The sequence below is a fragment of the Cervus elaphus genome, chromosome 9, assembly GCF_910594005.1.
Source record: "Cervus elaphus chromosome 9, mCerEla1.1, whole genome shotgun sequence".
In the NCBI taxonomy this organism is placed as follows: Eukaryota; Metazoa; Chordata; class Mammalia; order Artiodactyla; family Cervidae; genus Cervus; species Cervus elaphus.
Window position 1 is genome coordinate 21,852,153 of NC_057823.1, and position 16,471 is coordinate 21,868,623.

Sequence of the window (16,471 nt, forward strand, 5' to 3'; positions counted from 1 at the left end):
TCAAGCCCTGCTGATGATACTAAGATCCCGCTGGGTGACTCGGCCAAAAAAAAAAAATATATATATATATATATGTATATATATATATATATATACACACACACACACATATATACGTATATACATACATGCTATCATGCTGTCTGTCCCTCTTCCAACCACAAAAGCGTCCCAAACCCCTCCAGGGTGGCCATGATTCCCACCCTCACCCCCACCCCCAATTATCCCATCCCTTTTGTTCATTTCCTGGAAAACATTAATTACCCATTGAGATGCACTAAATTGTTCTTTCACACTAGACTGTGGGTCCCCGCGGACAGGGCTTTTGTCCCTGCGGAGCCCCGTGGTGGTCTCCCGCGCCCGGGCCCCCCAGAGGTCCCCAAACGCGGTCTACGTGGCAGCCGGCGGGGCAGAGAGAACTTCGCTGGGGCGCCTCAGGGACTTTCCCGGTCCCGCCGGGAAAGCGTGATCTCACCCGGTTCCTCCCTCCTCGCCGGACGCGGAAGGGGCGGGCGGCGGCCGTGCGCCTGGGGCTACAGGCGGGCCCTCGGCGCTCTGCCATCCGCGGGCGCCACCAGGCCGTCCGGCCACCAACCTCCGCCCCGAGGACGCGAGCGGTGTGGCCGGTAGCCCCCGCGACCCCAGGTAGGTGAGAAGGGGGCGAGGGCCTGGGGGGACAGGAGACCCCCGCAGGCCTGCAGGGGTAGGGGGCCTGGCACCCCGCAACCCTCGCCACGGGTCAAGGCCAGCGGCCCCCCCTGGGAGCTTCGGACGTCCTTGCGATGCATGTTCAGGTCGCCCGCCCCAACGCTGCAGCTCCGCTCCCTGGCCCAAGTCCTCATCCCCCCTACTCTTCCTCAACAGCCGGAGTCCTCCCCAGCAGGCTCTGTTTCCCTCCCTATACCCCTTTCCTCCTCCTCCAAACGGGGCGCTCTCTCTGCCCCAGCCCGGGTTCCTCCTGCTCCGTGATCGCCACTCCCACTGCCCTCTCCTCCAGGGCACTGAATCTCCACTTTTTCCAAGGGCTTCGGGGACCCCTTCCCACGGCGCAGCGCACTTCTTTCAGTGGGTCTCATCCATCAGATGGGTTCCGTCCCATTCAGAATGAATCCGGGAATGATCAGCTCCTCATTCCCTAGACCTTCCCGTGGGGTACGGGGGTCGTTGGTACTGGCCCAGGATTGGATCCAGGTCAGCTCAGTTGTGGCTGCTGGCACCACTCAGGGCCCGGCTGGCCCCAGACCTTCTTCCTGGCACCTGTACTCCTACCCTCTCCTTGTGGCTGAGCAGGGGTTTGAGGGAGGGGCACCCCCTGTGACCTGGGCAGGCTGAGGTGTGGGTTCCAGAGTTTGGGGGAAAATTGATGGAAGCCCCAGGCTCCAGAGCCTGCCTGGGCTTCTGTGTCCTCCTCCGAATTAGGGCCATTCATTCATCCTTCAACAAACATTTATGAAGCACCTGCTGTGTGCCAGTAGACACTGTTCAGTACGTTGGGCACACAGTAGGGGCCAAATAGTGTCCTCATGGAACCACAGTGGGCAGAAACTGTGACCCATGTGTGTGCTAAGTGCAGAGGGCAGGTATCTGATCCCTTCTTTAGTGGACAGGCTTGATAATTCCTCAGATCCAGGCGTGGGAAGGGGACTGCACATAGTAGGTGCTCAGTGAATAAAGGGGGCTTTATTGTGATGGCTCAGACGGTAAAGCATCTGCCTGCAATGCAGGAGATGCGGGTTTGGTCCCTGGATCCAGAAAGTTCCCCTGGAGAAGGGAATGGCAACCCACTCCAGTATTCTTGCCTGGAGAATCCCATGGACAGAGGAGTCTGGTGGGCTACAGTCCATGGGGTCGCAAAGAGTCAGATAGGACTTAGCAACTAACGCCCGCAGTGAATAAAGGCAAGGACCCTGTAGCCAGGCTGTCTGGTTTAAATTCCTGCCTCTTTGCTTTCTACCGGTGTGATCCTGGGCAAGTCACTCAGCCTCTCTGTGCCTCCCTTTACCCCTGGTTAACAGGCAGTTTTTGAAGGAGTCTTAACTCAGAGGCTTGGCTTTTGCTTTGCAGAATGCCTGGCATCTAGCAGGTGCTCAAGAAACATTTATTGAATAAATGCCCCTTGAGTCTCCTACACATTTTCCAGAGATAGTCTGGTTATGTTTTAACTTTCATATCTCTTGGAACTTTAAAAAAAAAAATTCTTTCTTTAAAAAAATATTTATTTGACTGTACCAGCTCTTAGTTGAGGCAGCCGGGATGTTGGGTCTTGGTGGCAGCATGCAGGATCTTTAGTTGCAGCAAGCAAAAATCCTGGTTGCAGCGTGTGGAATCCAGTTCCCTGACAAGGGATCGAACCCGGGCTCCCTGCATTGGGAGTGCATAGTCCTAGCCACTGGACCACCAAGGAATGCTTTATTATATTGTTACTCTAAACTCTCATACATGACAAGGGCCCCTTTCCTGCTGGTTTTACACACAAGGAAACTGAGGCTGAAAAACAGGCTCCTACAACCTGGCAGGTGGCAGAAGAGCCAGGTTCCCTACTCTTGTGGCTGCTCCACTGCCGCCCAGGCGCCCGCCGTCAAGTGTGAGGTGGACTTTGCCCTGGAGGCCGTGGAAGGTAGGGCAGCAGGAAAGCCAGGTTTCCTGAAGGCTGGGGTGACCGCTGGGCAGGGCATATTGAGTGAATGGGGAACATGCTGGGGGAGACAGTGTCTAGGGAGGGGGCACTGAGTCTGGGCTCAGGCTGGCAGACAGGGGGATGGAGAAGAAGCAGGGTGTGATTTTAGGCAATTTGCCAGGAGGGCAAGCAGGAGTGGTCGTGCCTGGCTGGTTCTCAGCCTGGCTGTGCTGTGCGCTTTTGTACAAACGCAGCCCTGAGCCTCTGCTGCGGGGGCCTCTAGCTCAGGGGCCTCAGCTGGGTCAGGGGGCCAGGGTGGGGCAATCATCATGCACTTGAAGGCTCGTGGAGCAGTCAGGATGTGCTAGGCATTGGTCTGTACCATCTCTACATGCATTAGACCTATGGCAGCCCTCGTAGGAAGGGCTTATCTTTGTACCCAATCCACAGAGGTGGAGACTGAAGCACCGACATGTATATGGCCAGTCCAAGATCATAACCTGGAGGCAATACAGCTGAGATCTGAGCCCCCAGGGCACACTCTCTCTGACTGCTCTCTGTTGCCCTGGAGGTGACTCATTTCAGAAAGGTGTCCTGTAAAAGGGGACAGCCTTTGGCTCTGAGATGAGCGCAGCCGGCACGGTCTTGCTGACCGTCCGAATTCCAAGAGAACCCAAAATATCTGAGTTTCACACACAATCTCCTCTGTTCAACGTTGGCAGCTATTTCAGATTGACTTCTCACACTGTTGCTGGTGTAGTAGGGAGTTGGTAAGTTTCATTTTTCCTTTTTAGCATTAATTTTAAGATTTTTTTGTTTAATGTGGACCATTTTTAAAAGTCTATTGACTGTTACAACATGGCTTCTGTTTCACATCTTGGTCTTTGGCCATGAGATTATGTGGGATCTTAGCTCCCAAACCGAGGATCGAACCTGTACACCCTTCATTGGAAGGTGAAGTCTTAACCACTGGACCACCAGGGAAGTCCCTCCTTTTAATATTTTATAGACATAGAACCTGAATTCAGAATAGGACACAGATCCTAAGTACTGAACTTGAATTTTCAGAGTGAACACTGCATGAAATAGAACTTAATATCCAGCCCCCATCGTGTCCCATCCTTCACACTATATCAACTGTTGCCCTTTATCAATTAAAAATTGGAGGGTGCATGTCAACACGTGTCTGATTTTTTAATCTTTTTTAAAATTAATTTTTATTGGAGTATAGTTGATTTACAATGTTGTGTTAGTTTCAGGTGTACCAGAAAGTGAGTCAATTCTACATATACATATATCCACTCTTTTTCTTTTTTTTAAGCTTCTGTCCCCGTATACGTCATTACAGAGTACTGAATAGAGTCCCCTGTGATTTTTTGCTTTTTAAGTTACTACACACACAGCTGTTTCTAGGAGCCACTGAGAGGTGGAAAGAAAGTTGATCCAAGGGTCAAAACTTCAAGTAATTTTGATATTTCAATAAGTTTTGGCTGACTTGTGGTCCCATCTGAAAGTAAGATTGTTGTCCTTTTTAATCCCATTTTGTTGATGATGGTGAGCTCACATCAGAGGTAGGAGAAAGGATACACTTTGCCTTTTTCTTACTGCTCACTTGTGCCTGCACTATGGCAAGTTGTCTGTCTTCCACTTTCCTCCAGGATTATGCTGGCCATGAGCTCATTTCATGGGCTATTTTAATTATAACTAGATAAGTCTGTTTCTTAGGCCATGTAACCAGGTCCATGGAAGCTGGAATCTCTGGTGATATGCTTTGGAGACCACAGGGTTAATGGGTTTAGATTCAGGCAGCCTGGCTTCCAGTCCACCTGTGCTCCTTACATACCTTTTCTCATACTAATTCTCCCCCCGCCCCAATATTTATTATTTATTTATTTGGCTGCACTGGGTCTTAGGACTTTAGTTCCCTCACCAGGGATCAAACCTGGGCCCCCTGCATTGGGAGCACAGAGTTTTGACCACTGGACCACCACGGAAGTCCCATTCTTGTACTAATTCTTCAAGATCTAGTATGTATTTTTTCAGGTCTCGATTCAAACTCTCTTTTTTATATATATGTATATAGTTTAAGTGAAATCTGAGCCTACTGAAACAAAGTTGGGTTTAACGGGGTGAAATTTTTTCTTTTTTCACACTGCCCAACTTTTCCATTTTAATGAATTAAAATTGAATAAAATGTAGTATTTACTCTCTCCCCGGCAGCTTGTAGCCACATTTCCAGTGCTCAGTAGCCACACAGAGCTGGGACTGCCATCACAAAGTCCCTCAGGTGTGGGGCTTAAACACCAGAAATTTATACTCTCATGGTCTGGAAGCTGGACGTCCAAGGTGAAGGTGTAGGCGGGGCTGGTTCCCTCTGAGGCCTCTCTCCTTGGCTTGCAAATGGCTGTCTTCTCCCTCCATGTCCTCAAGAGATCCTCAAGAGATCCTCTGTCCTCAAGGGTGTCTGTGTCCTAACCCCATTTTATAAGGACACCAGTCTTATCGGATTGGGCTTCCCAAGTGGCTCAGTGGTAAAGAATCCACCTGCAATGCAAGAGATGCAGGAGACTAGGTTTGATTCCTGGGCGGGAAGACCCGCCCCCCAGAGAAGGAAACAGCAACCCACTCCAGTATTCTTGCCTGGAGAATCCCATGGACAGAGGAGCCTGGCAGGCTACAGTCCGTGGGGTTGCAGAGAGTAGGACATGACTGAGTGACTGAGCGTGCGTGCGCGCACGCGCGCGCACACACACATGCACACACACACACATGCACACACACACACTTAATGGATTAGGGCCCCACCCTAGTACCTCATTTTAACTTGATTACCTCTGTAAAGTTCCCATCTCCGCTATGGTAACATCCTGAGGTCCTAGGGGTTAGAGTTTTAACATTTAAACTGGGAAAGGGGGACCCAATTCAATGAATGAAAGCCAGTTAGGATTCCCTGGTGGTCCAGTGATTAAGACTCTCTGCTTCCAGTGCAGGGAGCAAGGATTCAGTGCTTGGTCAGGAAACTAAGATTCTGAATGCTGCATGGCACGGCCAAAACTAACCAAAAAAACCCCAACCAGTTACGCTCCATAATAATTATATGGGCTAGTGTGTGTTTCAGTCATATTCAGCTCTTTTCGATCCTATGGACTATAGCCCACCAGGCTGCTCTGTCCATAGGGTTCTCCAGGCAAGAATACTGGAGTGGGTTGTTATTTCCTTCTCCAGGGGATCTTTCTGACCCAGGGAATGAACCCACGTCTCTTATGTCTCCGGCGATGACAGGCAGGTTCTTTATCACTAGCACCACCTGGAAAGCCCACATGGGCTCCAGTGACAGGCATTTTGGTTTTAGGATTAGAAACACTAGTGTCATAGCACTGTTCTGCCCATCCCTAACTGTGCAATCTAAGTTTGCCCCTCCATGGAATGGAAAAAGAAAAATCATATACCTCTTTTGTAGCCCAGGTGTTGGCAGACTTTTTCTGGAAAGGATGAGAGCATCTATTGTCATCTGTAGGGGCTACATGGTCTCTGTGGCAGCTACTCAGCTGAAAGCAGCCCTGGGCCCCAGGTCAATGAGTGAGCGTGCTTGTGTTCCAGGACAACTCCACAAAAACAGCCTGTGGGCTGGGCTTTGTGATCCTTGTCCTAGGCAGTTGTACACAGTGTCATCATGTGTACAAGCAAGCTTGACCAAAAATCTGATGGAGGAGAGGGAGTGAGCTGCGGGGATACACAGGGGAAACAGTGTTCCAGGCACAGGAGCAGCCAGTGCAAAGGCCTTGAGATAGGACCATGTCTGGCAAGTTTGAAGGACAGCAGGAAGGACAGTGTGGCAATCAAGAAATATAATATACTAGGTTTGGACTTCCCTAGTGGTCCAATGGTTAAGACTCTGTGCCTCCACTGCAGGGGGTGCAGGTTTGATTCCTGGTTGGGGAAACTAAGATCCCACATGTGGTGCGGTGTGGCCAAAAAAATAAATACACTTGTTTTGTATATAATGTGTATATATATGGCTTCCCAGGTGACTCAGTGGTAAAGAATCTGTCTGCCAATGCAGAAGGCCTAGGTTTGATCCCTGGATCGGGAAGATCCCCTGGAGAAGGAAATGACAACCCACTCCAGTATTCTTGCCTGGAAAATCCCATGGACAGAGGAGCCTGGCGGCTACAGTCCATGGGGTCACAAAGATTTGGACACAACTGAGCATGTATTTTTTATATACATATACCTACTTTGTTGCCATATATTTGCTTTTAACAGAATTAAAAACATTCATGAAAAAAAAGGAACTCTTTGCAGTAATATATGGCTCATATTTAGTCTTTATGGAAAAATAATTCAGAAACCAAGGAAGCACATAAGCAATACTTGTTCTCCTTTTTATAGTTATGACTCTACTTTTTAAAAAAATATTTCTTTATATATTATTTATTTGGTCATGCTGGGTCTTAGTTGCAGCATGTGGGATCTAGTTCCCTGACCAGGGATTGAACCTGGGCCCCTGTACTGAGAGCTTGGAGTCTTAGCCACTGGACTACCAGGGAAATCCCTTTTCTATTGACAAATGAAGCACTGAAATGTTGACCTTCAGTCTAGTGGACAGAAGTGGTTTTGTCACTTTGCTTTTGTCATATATTATATATAATAATAGTATTTTATGTACAGTTTATAAATTGGACTGGATTGTCAGCTCCAAGAGGGAAGAGTATTCCTTTTTTATTCTTCTTTCTGTCCTGATATGATCAGTAGTGTCCAATACATGGCAAATGCTGGAAAATTACCTTTTGAATGAATAAATGAATGTTATCTATGTATACTTTCCTCCTCTTCACAGACTTCCTTTATTACTTGCAATAAATATGTTTAGTGTTTTTACTCTGTGGATGGCACAATGGTTTGCTTGAAATGTGAGCAAATGTGGTCCCGCTGAGCCCATTTGCCTTCTTGGCAATACGCATGAGGCAAGGCCACCGCATTTAGACAGGTTGAGGTGGTTCTAGGTTTTCGAGTTAAAGCCCAAGTGCCCTCTCCCCTACACCCCCAGTCCCACAAGACCCTGCATGACCTGCCCGTCCCCTCCCTGCCCTCTCCTCCTTCCTCTCTCCTCCTTGCTCACTCTGCTGCAGCTACACAGGCCTCTTCGATGCTCCTCAAACACACCAGACAAAGTCCAGCCCCAGGGCCTTTGCACAGGCTGTTCCCTCTGCCCGAATCTCTCTTCCCTTAGATGTTCGATGGGTGACTTTCTCCCCATGTTTGTGTCCTGTTGAAATCTCTCTTCTCATTAAGACCTTCCTAAGCCATGTTGTTTAAAACTGCACACAGGACTTCCCTTGTGCTCCACTTGCTAAGTCTCTGTGTTCCCAATGCAGGGGTCCCAGGTCAGGGAAGTAGATCCCACATGCCACAACTAAAGATCCTGTGTATCACAACTAAGACCTGGTGCAGCCAAATAAATAAATATTAAAAACAGAACAAAACTGCACACACCCACCCCTTAATTCTTGGAGACCATGACCCTCCTCCCCTCCTTGTTTTTCAGTGGCATTTATACAGTATAAATGTGATATACCGTGAATTTCACTCATGTCTCTGTTGACCACTTGTCCCCCCCCACTAGGAAGTCAGCTCCATTTTTTGGGATCTCTGTTATTTCTCCATCCCCATAAGCATTTCAACATGTCAGGCCACTTCAATTTTCAAAAACAACTAGACACTGCTCACCTCCTCGTGGGTTTCCCCCAGCACCACCTCACCCTCTGCCCCTTCTTGCCAACTTCTCCTCTGCCCACTCTGCCCAGTCACATCTCCCTCCACCCTCCACCCTCTGGCTCTCTCTGCTCTGTGCCTGGCTTTCCTGGAATCATTGACCTTTGTCCTGGGCCCTATGACATTTGCTCAAAATGAATTTGAAAAAAAAAAAAAAGCTGAGTCATTTATACAGTGACGTCTGTGATTTGTCAGTCAAGGGGGTTGATGGATGAATCAGCTCCTGATCCAGATCAGGGATCCTCCACGTCAGGGCTTTTCAGCATCTAGGGCCGGGTCATTCTCTCCGGGACAGGGGAGTCGTCCTGGGAGCTGTGGGATGTTGAACTGCATCCCTGGCACCTACCCGCCCAATGCCAGAAGCCTCCTTCAATGCAGTTGTGACAACCAGAACTGTCCCCAGATGTTTCCAAGTGTCCCCTGGGGGGATAGAGTTGTCCATGGTGGAGATGCACTGGTTTTGGGCTCTTGGGGGAGGGGGTCTCATCATGGGCACCAGGGTGGAACTGGCAGTGGCATAGTTGAGGGGCAAAGAAAGTGTTCTTAGCCCCCTGGACTGGAAATGAGGCTGTGCATTTTTACAGGTCTGAATGTGATATACCTTGAGCACACGGGGACTTAAATTTGGGGGTTTGGGACACTTTTCATGGTGTCTTGTTCTGTGCCCTTGGGAGAAACCTTCTCTCTGTGTGTGCTTTTTTTTTTTTTTTTGCCACACCATGTGGCTTATGGGATCTTAGTTCCCTGTGCTGCGCTAAGTTGCTTCCATTGTGTCTGGCTCTTTGTGACCCCCATGGACTGTAGCCCGCCAGGCTCCTCTGTCCATGGGGTTCTCCAGGCAAGAATACTGGAGTGGGTTGCTATGCCCTCCTCCAGGGGATCTTCCCGACCCAGGGATCAAACCCAGGTCTCCTGCGTCTCCTGCATTGCAGGTGGGTTCTTTATCACTAGTGCCACCTGGGAAGCCCTTAGTTCCCTGACCAGGGATCAAACCCAGGCCCCCCTGCAAGTGGAAGCGCTGAGTCCTAACCATTGGACCACAAGGAAAGTCCCTCTTTGCCTGTTTTCTTTTATTTATTTTTGGCTGTACTGGGTCTTTGTTGCCGCACGGGGGCGTCCTCTAGTTGTGCCGAGCAGGGGCTACTCTAGTTGTTAGTCACTGAGGTGGCTTCTCTTGTTGTAGAACACAGGCTCTGGGCACTCAGGCTTCAGTAGTTGCAGCCAAGGGCTTAATTGCTCTGAGGCATGTGGGATCTTCACGGACCAAAGATTGAACCTGTGTCTCCTGCGCTGGCTGTGCTTTGCTGTGCTTATTCACTCAGTTGTGTCCGACTCCTTTCAACCCCATGGACTGTAGCCCACCAGGCTCCTCTATCCATGGGGATTCTCCAGACAAGAATACTGGAGTGGGTTGCCATGCCTTTCTCCCAGAGATCTCCTGCATTGCAGGTAGATTCTTTACCATCTGAGCCACCAGGAATACTGGAGGCTCAGAGAATACTCCAAGAATACTGGAGTGGGTAGCCTATCTCTTCTGCAGAGGATCTTCCCGACCTAGGAATTGAACCAGGGTCTCCTGCCTTGCAGGCGGATTCTTTACCAGCTGAGCTAACAGGGAAGCCACCTGCACTGACAGGCAGATTTTTAACCACTGTGCCACCAGGGAAGTCCTGTGCCTGTTTTCTTATCAACAGTGTTGGAAGGAAATCTTGTCAGTGTCATATATTCACTGATTCATTCATTCAACAAGTATTTATTAGGACCTTCTCCATGATTCCACAACCCCTCACCCTCTGATGCTCCTGTTGGTTGGGAAGTGAAAGTGAGATTCGCTCAGTCGAGTCAGACTCTGTGACCCCATGGACGTCCATGGAATTCTCTAGGCCAGAATACTGGAGTGGGTAGCCTTTCCCTTCTCCAGGGGATCTTCCCAACCCAGGGATCGAACCCAGGTCTCCTGCATTGCGGGTAGATTCTTTACCAGCTGAGCCATAGGGAAGCCCAAGAATATTGGAGTGGGTAGTCTATCCCTTCTCCAGCGGATATTCCCCACCCAGGAATTGAACTGGGGTCTCCTGCATTGCAGGCAGATTCTTTACCAACTGAGCTATCAGGAAAGCTGGTGGTTGGGAGGCAGACAGAAAATGTAAAAGGTTTAACACACAGGAAATGGTCACCCGGTGGCCAGTTCTGTTGTGGGGGGACATGGAGAAGACAGACTGGGATAGAGAACCAGGGTGGTCATGGAGGGCTCCCTGAGGTGGTGTCATTGTACCTGGGGGCTGATGATGAGATTTGGGTCACCCAGGCAAAGGTCTCGGTGCTCCAAGCAGAGGGAATGGTGTGTGCAAAGAGCCTGTGGTGGGAACCAACTGGGCATTTTTCAAGAAATGGAGAGAAGAGGAAAGAGCCTCCAAAGGGCTTGGCAGCAGTGTTAGTCATAGACCTGACCCTCTGTCATGATTAACTTCATAGTAATAATGAAACATGTATCAGTTAGCTATTGCTACATAACAAATTACCCCAGAACTTTGTGGCTTCAAAACACAAACATTTATTATCTCACACAGTTTCTGAATATTAGGAATCTGGGGGTCAGATGAGCTGGATGCTTCTGTCTCTAGGTCTCTGATGAACTTGCAGTCTGGCTGTCTTCCTGGCTGCATCATCTGAAGACTCAACTGGGGCTGGATTCTGAGATCGCCACCCCCATGTGGCTGGTGGTGAGAAGCCTCAGTTCCTCCCCAGGTGGGCCCCTTACATCGTGGTTTACCCCTGACAGAGTGACAGACAGAGTGACTAAGAAGGTAGCCAGTGTCTTTTATTTATTTTTTTAAATTATATTTATTTTGGCTGTACCATATGGCATGTGAGATCTTAGTTCCCCAACTAGGGATCGAACTCACACCCCCTGCAATGGAAACGCAGAATCTTAACCACTGGATTGCCCGGGAAATCCCAAGCCAGTGTCTTTCATAACCTAATGTCACAAGTGACACCTCATCACTTCTACCATATTCTGTCAATCTCACAGAACTCTAGGACCACATTGGAAGGACTGCCCCGGACTGTGAATACCAGGATGTGGGATCACTGGGGTCGCCTAGGAGACTGACTCTTCCTGAGTGACATGTACTGAGCACCTGCTGGCTTCCATTCATGGGACTCAGAGTTTTCCTCTCTGAGTTATGTTAACGCTACTCAGCTCCCTGAAACACTTCCATAAGTGGGCTTATTAGCAGCTTACTAGGCAGTGTAGTCTTGTGGTTAAGCACATTAGCCCCAGCCTCTGGAACCAGACAACTGGGGTTCAAATCCCAGCTCTGGGATTTCCCTGGCAGTTCAACAGTTAAGACTGGATGCTTTCACCTCGGGGGCGCAGTTTCCATCCCTGGCTGGGGAACTAAAATCTCACATGTCATGTGACAAAAAGTCAAACAAACAACTAAACAAACAAACCCCAGATCTCTCACTGGCTGTGACTTGGGGCAAATGACTTCACTTCTCTGGCTTACCTTTTTCCTCTGTGAATGGAAAAAAACATTAGTTGCTCAGTCGTGTCTGACCCTTTTTGACTTCATGGACAGTAGCCTGCCAGGCTCCTCTGTCCGTGGGATTCTCCAGGCAAAGATACTGGAGTGGGTAGCCATTTCCTTCTCCAGAGGATCTTCCTGGGAATGGCTACCCACTCCAGTATTCTTGCCTGCAGACTTTCCAATTGTGGCACTTGGGCTTCAGAGCCTGGGCTCAGTAGCTCTGCTGCAGGTGGAATCTTAGTTCCCCGATCAGGGATCAAACCCACATCCCCTGCATTGGAAGGCAGTTTCTGAACCACTGGGCCACCAGGGCAGTCCGGGTCTGCAGGGTTTTGGCGGCACTGGGGTGGGGGTGGGGGTGGGGGGGGGTATGTGTGTGACGTCTGGACTGCCTTTCAGAGCCCCCTTTCTGGTGATAAGCATGTCTTTCTGCTTCACAGGTCTGCTCTACAGTCCCCAAGGGGCCTGGTACCCGTGAGCAGGGTGGAGACACCAGGCTTGCAGCGCAGCGGGGCGGCGTGCAGAACATGACTTCATCATCCAGTGCTTCTCCCGCAGCCGCTGGAGGCCACGCCCACCTGAGCCCATGGCCTGCGCGGGCCCTTCGCTCTCTGCCGCCTTTGACATTCTAGGCGCCGCGGGTCAGGACAAGCTCTTGTATCTTAAGCACAAACTGAAGACTCTGAGGCCCGGCTGCCGGGGGGCATACCTCCTGCACGCCATGGTGCTCCTGAAGCTGGGCCAGGAGACCGAGGCCAGGATCTCCTTGGAGGCGCTGAAGGCGGATGCGGTGGCCCAACTGGTGGCCCGCCAGTGGGCTGGTGTGGACAGCACCGAGGCCCCAGAGGAGCCCCCAGACCTGTCCTGGGCTGTTGCCAGGGTGTACCACCTTCTCGCCGAGGAGAAGCTGTGTCCCGCGCCTATGCGGGAGGAAGCCTACCGGGCAGCCCTCCGCGCTTTCAGCTCCAGGGACGACCTCAAGCTGGGGGAGCTCCAGGAAGAGGCCCGGGACCGGTGCGGATGGGACGTCCTTGAGGATCTGGGAGGAGTCCAAACACTGCGCTCCAGCTCCGATCTGGGCTGCCTCCCGCCCTCCTCGGCCTCACCTTCCCGGACGCGCAGCGACCCGCGGCCCATAGAGCATCTTTCGGGCTGGAGCAGAGCGTGTTCCCTGAGATCCACTGGCAGCCCGGCCTCCCTGGCCAGCAACTTGGAAATCAGTCAGTCGCCCACCATGGCCCTCCTCAGCGTGCACCACAACCTCCATGGGCCCAGCAAGCTGTGTGACCATCCCCAGGCCAGCGTGGTGCCCGAGCCCGCCCCTTTGGGTTGCCAGGAACCGGAGGAGATGAGCTGGCCCCCATCGGTGGAGGCTGCCGGCTCCCCGGTGCGGCGGAGCAGCCCAGGCCCAGGGCTTCCCGAGGTGACCACGGATGCCTGCCCCGCCAGCCCGCACGACCTTCCAGAAGTGCCGGAAATCAGCGCCCACTATCCGGTGGAGTGTACGGATGTGCCAGCGGCCCCAAAATCTCTCCCTTCACCTTCCAAAAACGCCTGCCTAGTCACAGATCAGACGCCAGTCCAACTTTCAGAGGAAGACACCGCTTACCTGTCGGCTCAGCCACGCCCACCGACTCCTTCCATGCCCCAAACATCCCCGTCCTTTCCTTCCCCATCGATGTCTCCCTTTCCTTCTCCATCGACCTCTCCTAAGTCTCACCCGACCGCTCCTAAGGCTCACTCGACCCCTCCTAAGGCTCACTCGACCCCTCCTAAGGCTCACCCGACCTCTCCTAAGGCTCACCCGATCGTCTGGAACCCAGAGCCCTCTCCTGCGGAGCTGGAGTCGTCCGAGCAGAAATTCTATAACTTCGTGGTGCTCCACGCGAGTGCAGATGAGCACATCGCACTGCGCGTGCGCGAGAGGCTGGAGGCGCTGGGCGTGCGCGATGGGGCCACGTTCTGCGAGGATTTCCAGGTCCCCGGGCGTGGTGAGCTGCACTGCCTGCAGGACGCCCTAGACCACTCGGCCTTCATCATCCTGCTGCTCACCTCCAACTTCGACTGCCGCCTGAGTCAGCATCAGACGAACCAGTCTCTGATGCGCAGCCTTACGCGCCATGGATGGCAGGACTGCGTGATCCCCTTCCTGCCCCTGGAGAGTTCCCTGGCCCAGCTCAGCCCCAGCACATCTAGCCTGCTTACCGGCCTGGTGTGGCTGGACGAGCACTCCAAGATCTTCGCCAGGAAGGTGACCAACACCTTCAAGCCCCAGATGCTGCGGGCCCGCAAGGCCAAGTGGAGGAAGGACCAGGATGCCCGGGCGCTACGGGAACAGAGCCAGCAGCTGGAAAGTGAGCGGCAGCACGCAGCGGCGTGGGGCGCGGCGTACTCGGCTTACGTCCACAGCTACCTGGCCTACCAGACGCAGGTGGAGAATCTCCAGGTCGCTTTGGCGAACTACATGCCATTTGGGACTCAGCTGCCCTTTGGGGGACAGGGGTCCTTGGGAACCCCACCATCACCCTTTCCCACCCTGCCGGGTCATCAACCGCCGCTCCTACCTCCTTGGCTGGGGGGCACGCCCCCACCGATCTTCCCGCAGCCCCTGCCGACCTTTCCGCAACCTCCGCCGACCTTTCCGCAACCCCCGCCGACCTTTCCGCAGCCCCCGCCGGCCTTTCCGCAACCCCCGCCGGCCTTCTCACAGCCCCCGCCGGCCTTCTCACAGCCCCCGGACTTCCCACAGGCACCACCTGCGCACCCTCAGAGCTCTGGGCACCAGCCCCTCATCATACACCATGCACAGATGGTCCAGCTGGGGGTAAACAACCACATGTGGAATCAGAGAGGGACCCAGGCACCCGAGGACAAGACGCAGGAAACGGAATGACCTAGTGACTGGACCTGATGACCTTGGCTTTGACCCCCCCCCCCCCCCAATCTCTAGAGGGCGGTGGAACACGGGGTCGTTTGCTACTTTCAGGACACTGCCAGGGGAGAACTTCCATCTCAGGAAATAGGGCAAAATGGGCCCCATGACTTTCTGGCCCTGGAGGTGGCCAGAACTGGATGTGAATTTACCAATTCTCTCTCTTTCCCTCTCTCTAGATGGTAGTGATGGGGAATGAGCTGGGGGTATGGGTATGGTGTTTCAATTGTAATAAATATTTATTGAATGCTTTGATAGCACCATTGTACTCAGGAAGGCCTGCTCCTTGCCATTTGTCAAGATAAAAACGTGGCTAGTGGGACTTCCCTGGTGGTCCAGTAGTTAAGACTCTCTGCTTCCAATGCAGGGGGCGTGGGTTGCATACCTTGTCAGCAAACTGAGATCCCACATGCCAAGCTGTGTGGCTAAAAGCAAAACAAAAAACAGAGTAGGTGGCTACTATTGCCATAAAAGGAACAGGAGCTGAAAATTTGGTTTTACTTCATTCGTCAGGATGTAGTCGCATGGGCCATCCCCAGCTTGGAGGGAAGGTGGGAAATATAATCTTCTCATGGGCCATGTGCTTTGCCAAAAGTGTTGGTTCTAATGCTAGAGAAGGTGCAGAGAAAACACAATGAGAATACATTTAGCTGTTTCTACTGCAGCCCTTTTTTGAGGAAGAGGGGGTCTGCATTGATGCTCTCACCTTGAAGGCTGGGCTCCGATCACACTGTGTATTCCTGTACAAGTGCCTTCACCTCTTTTGAGTCTCTGCTTTCTCATCTGTGAAATGGGTTTATGAGGCCATTGTTCCAAGGTCATCAGCAGATCATGGGTGATTGCACTGAAATACCAGGGACAGTGTAAGTGCTTGTAAACTTCATGTCTGGTATGAAGGGGATTAATCATTTTAAGGGTCTCTTATCCTCTTTTGAGAGTAAGAATAGAATTAACATTTGTTGAGCACTTACCATTTATCCATTCTGGAGGCTTTATATACGTAAACATTCTAATCCTCCAAAATGACCTCCCTGGGACTTTCCTGGTGGTCCAATGGTTAAAGACTCCAGCGTCCACTGGAGGGGATGTGGTTTCCATCCCTGGTCAGGGAAATAAGATCCCACATGCCCTGCAGTGCAGCCCCCCCCCAAAAAAAAGATTGACTCCCCTCCCCAGGGTAAAAGATTCTGTTACTGGTCCCATTTTACAGACGGGGAAAACCAAGGCTGAGAGAGGTGAATTCTGGCCCCAAAGCCACACCGATTGTAAATGGGGAGGTTGCAAAGCCGTAGTCAGATTTCTGAGGGAGGAAATGAAGACCAGCCCAGGAAGGGTGTATGGGGTCAGATGTGCAGGCCTCCTCTGGCCCAGCAGCATGATTTGAACACTGACTTAGCATGCCCTTTCTTCCACCAGCCACCCCAAAGGGCGAGCCTGGTGTGAGTCACCCAGGCTGTCACGTACCATTTGCTATTTTAGTAGCTGACTCAGATTTTGTCGAGGATCTGCTCCTGGACTGGCCTCCCCCCAGTGAAGTGAAATCTGGAAAGATTAGATTCTTGGTTGGGGTGGGGTCAACCGAACAGACGGTTTCCTTTTTTTTCTCTTCTC

General features: G+C 51.6%; 1 protein-coding gene across 2 annotated transcripts; it reads left to right on the top strand.

Annotated features, from left to right (window-relative positions):
- Positions 1 to 498: 498 nt before the first annotated feature.
- TICAM1 (toll like receptor adaptor molecule 1) lies at positions 499 to 15,117 on the top strand. Of its 2 annotated transcripts, XM_043911888.1 has the most exons (3): positions 520 to 645; positions 11,017 to 11,140; positions 12,369 to 15,117. In XM_043911888.1, the coding sequence occupies exon 3, from the start codon at positions 12,515 to 12,517 to the stop codon at positions 14,819 to 14,821; it is 2,307 nt and encodes a 768-aa protein (XP_043767823.1). In that variant the 5' UTR covers positions 520 to 645; positions 11,017 to 11,140; positions 12,369 to 12,514; the 3' UTR covers positions 14,822 to 15,117. The 2 variants fall into 2 exon arrangements, with proteins under 2 accessions (XP_043767822.1, XP_043767823.1); XM_043911887.1 differs by lacking the exon at positions 11,017 to 11,140 and having other exon boundaries at positions 499 to 645.
- Positions 15,118 to 16,471: the final 1,354 nt, after the last annotated feature.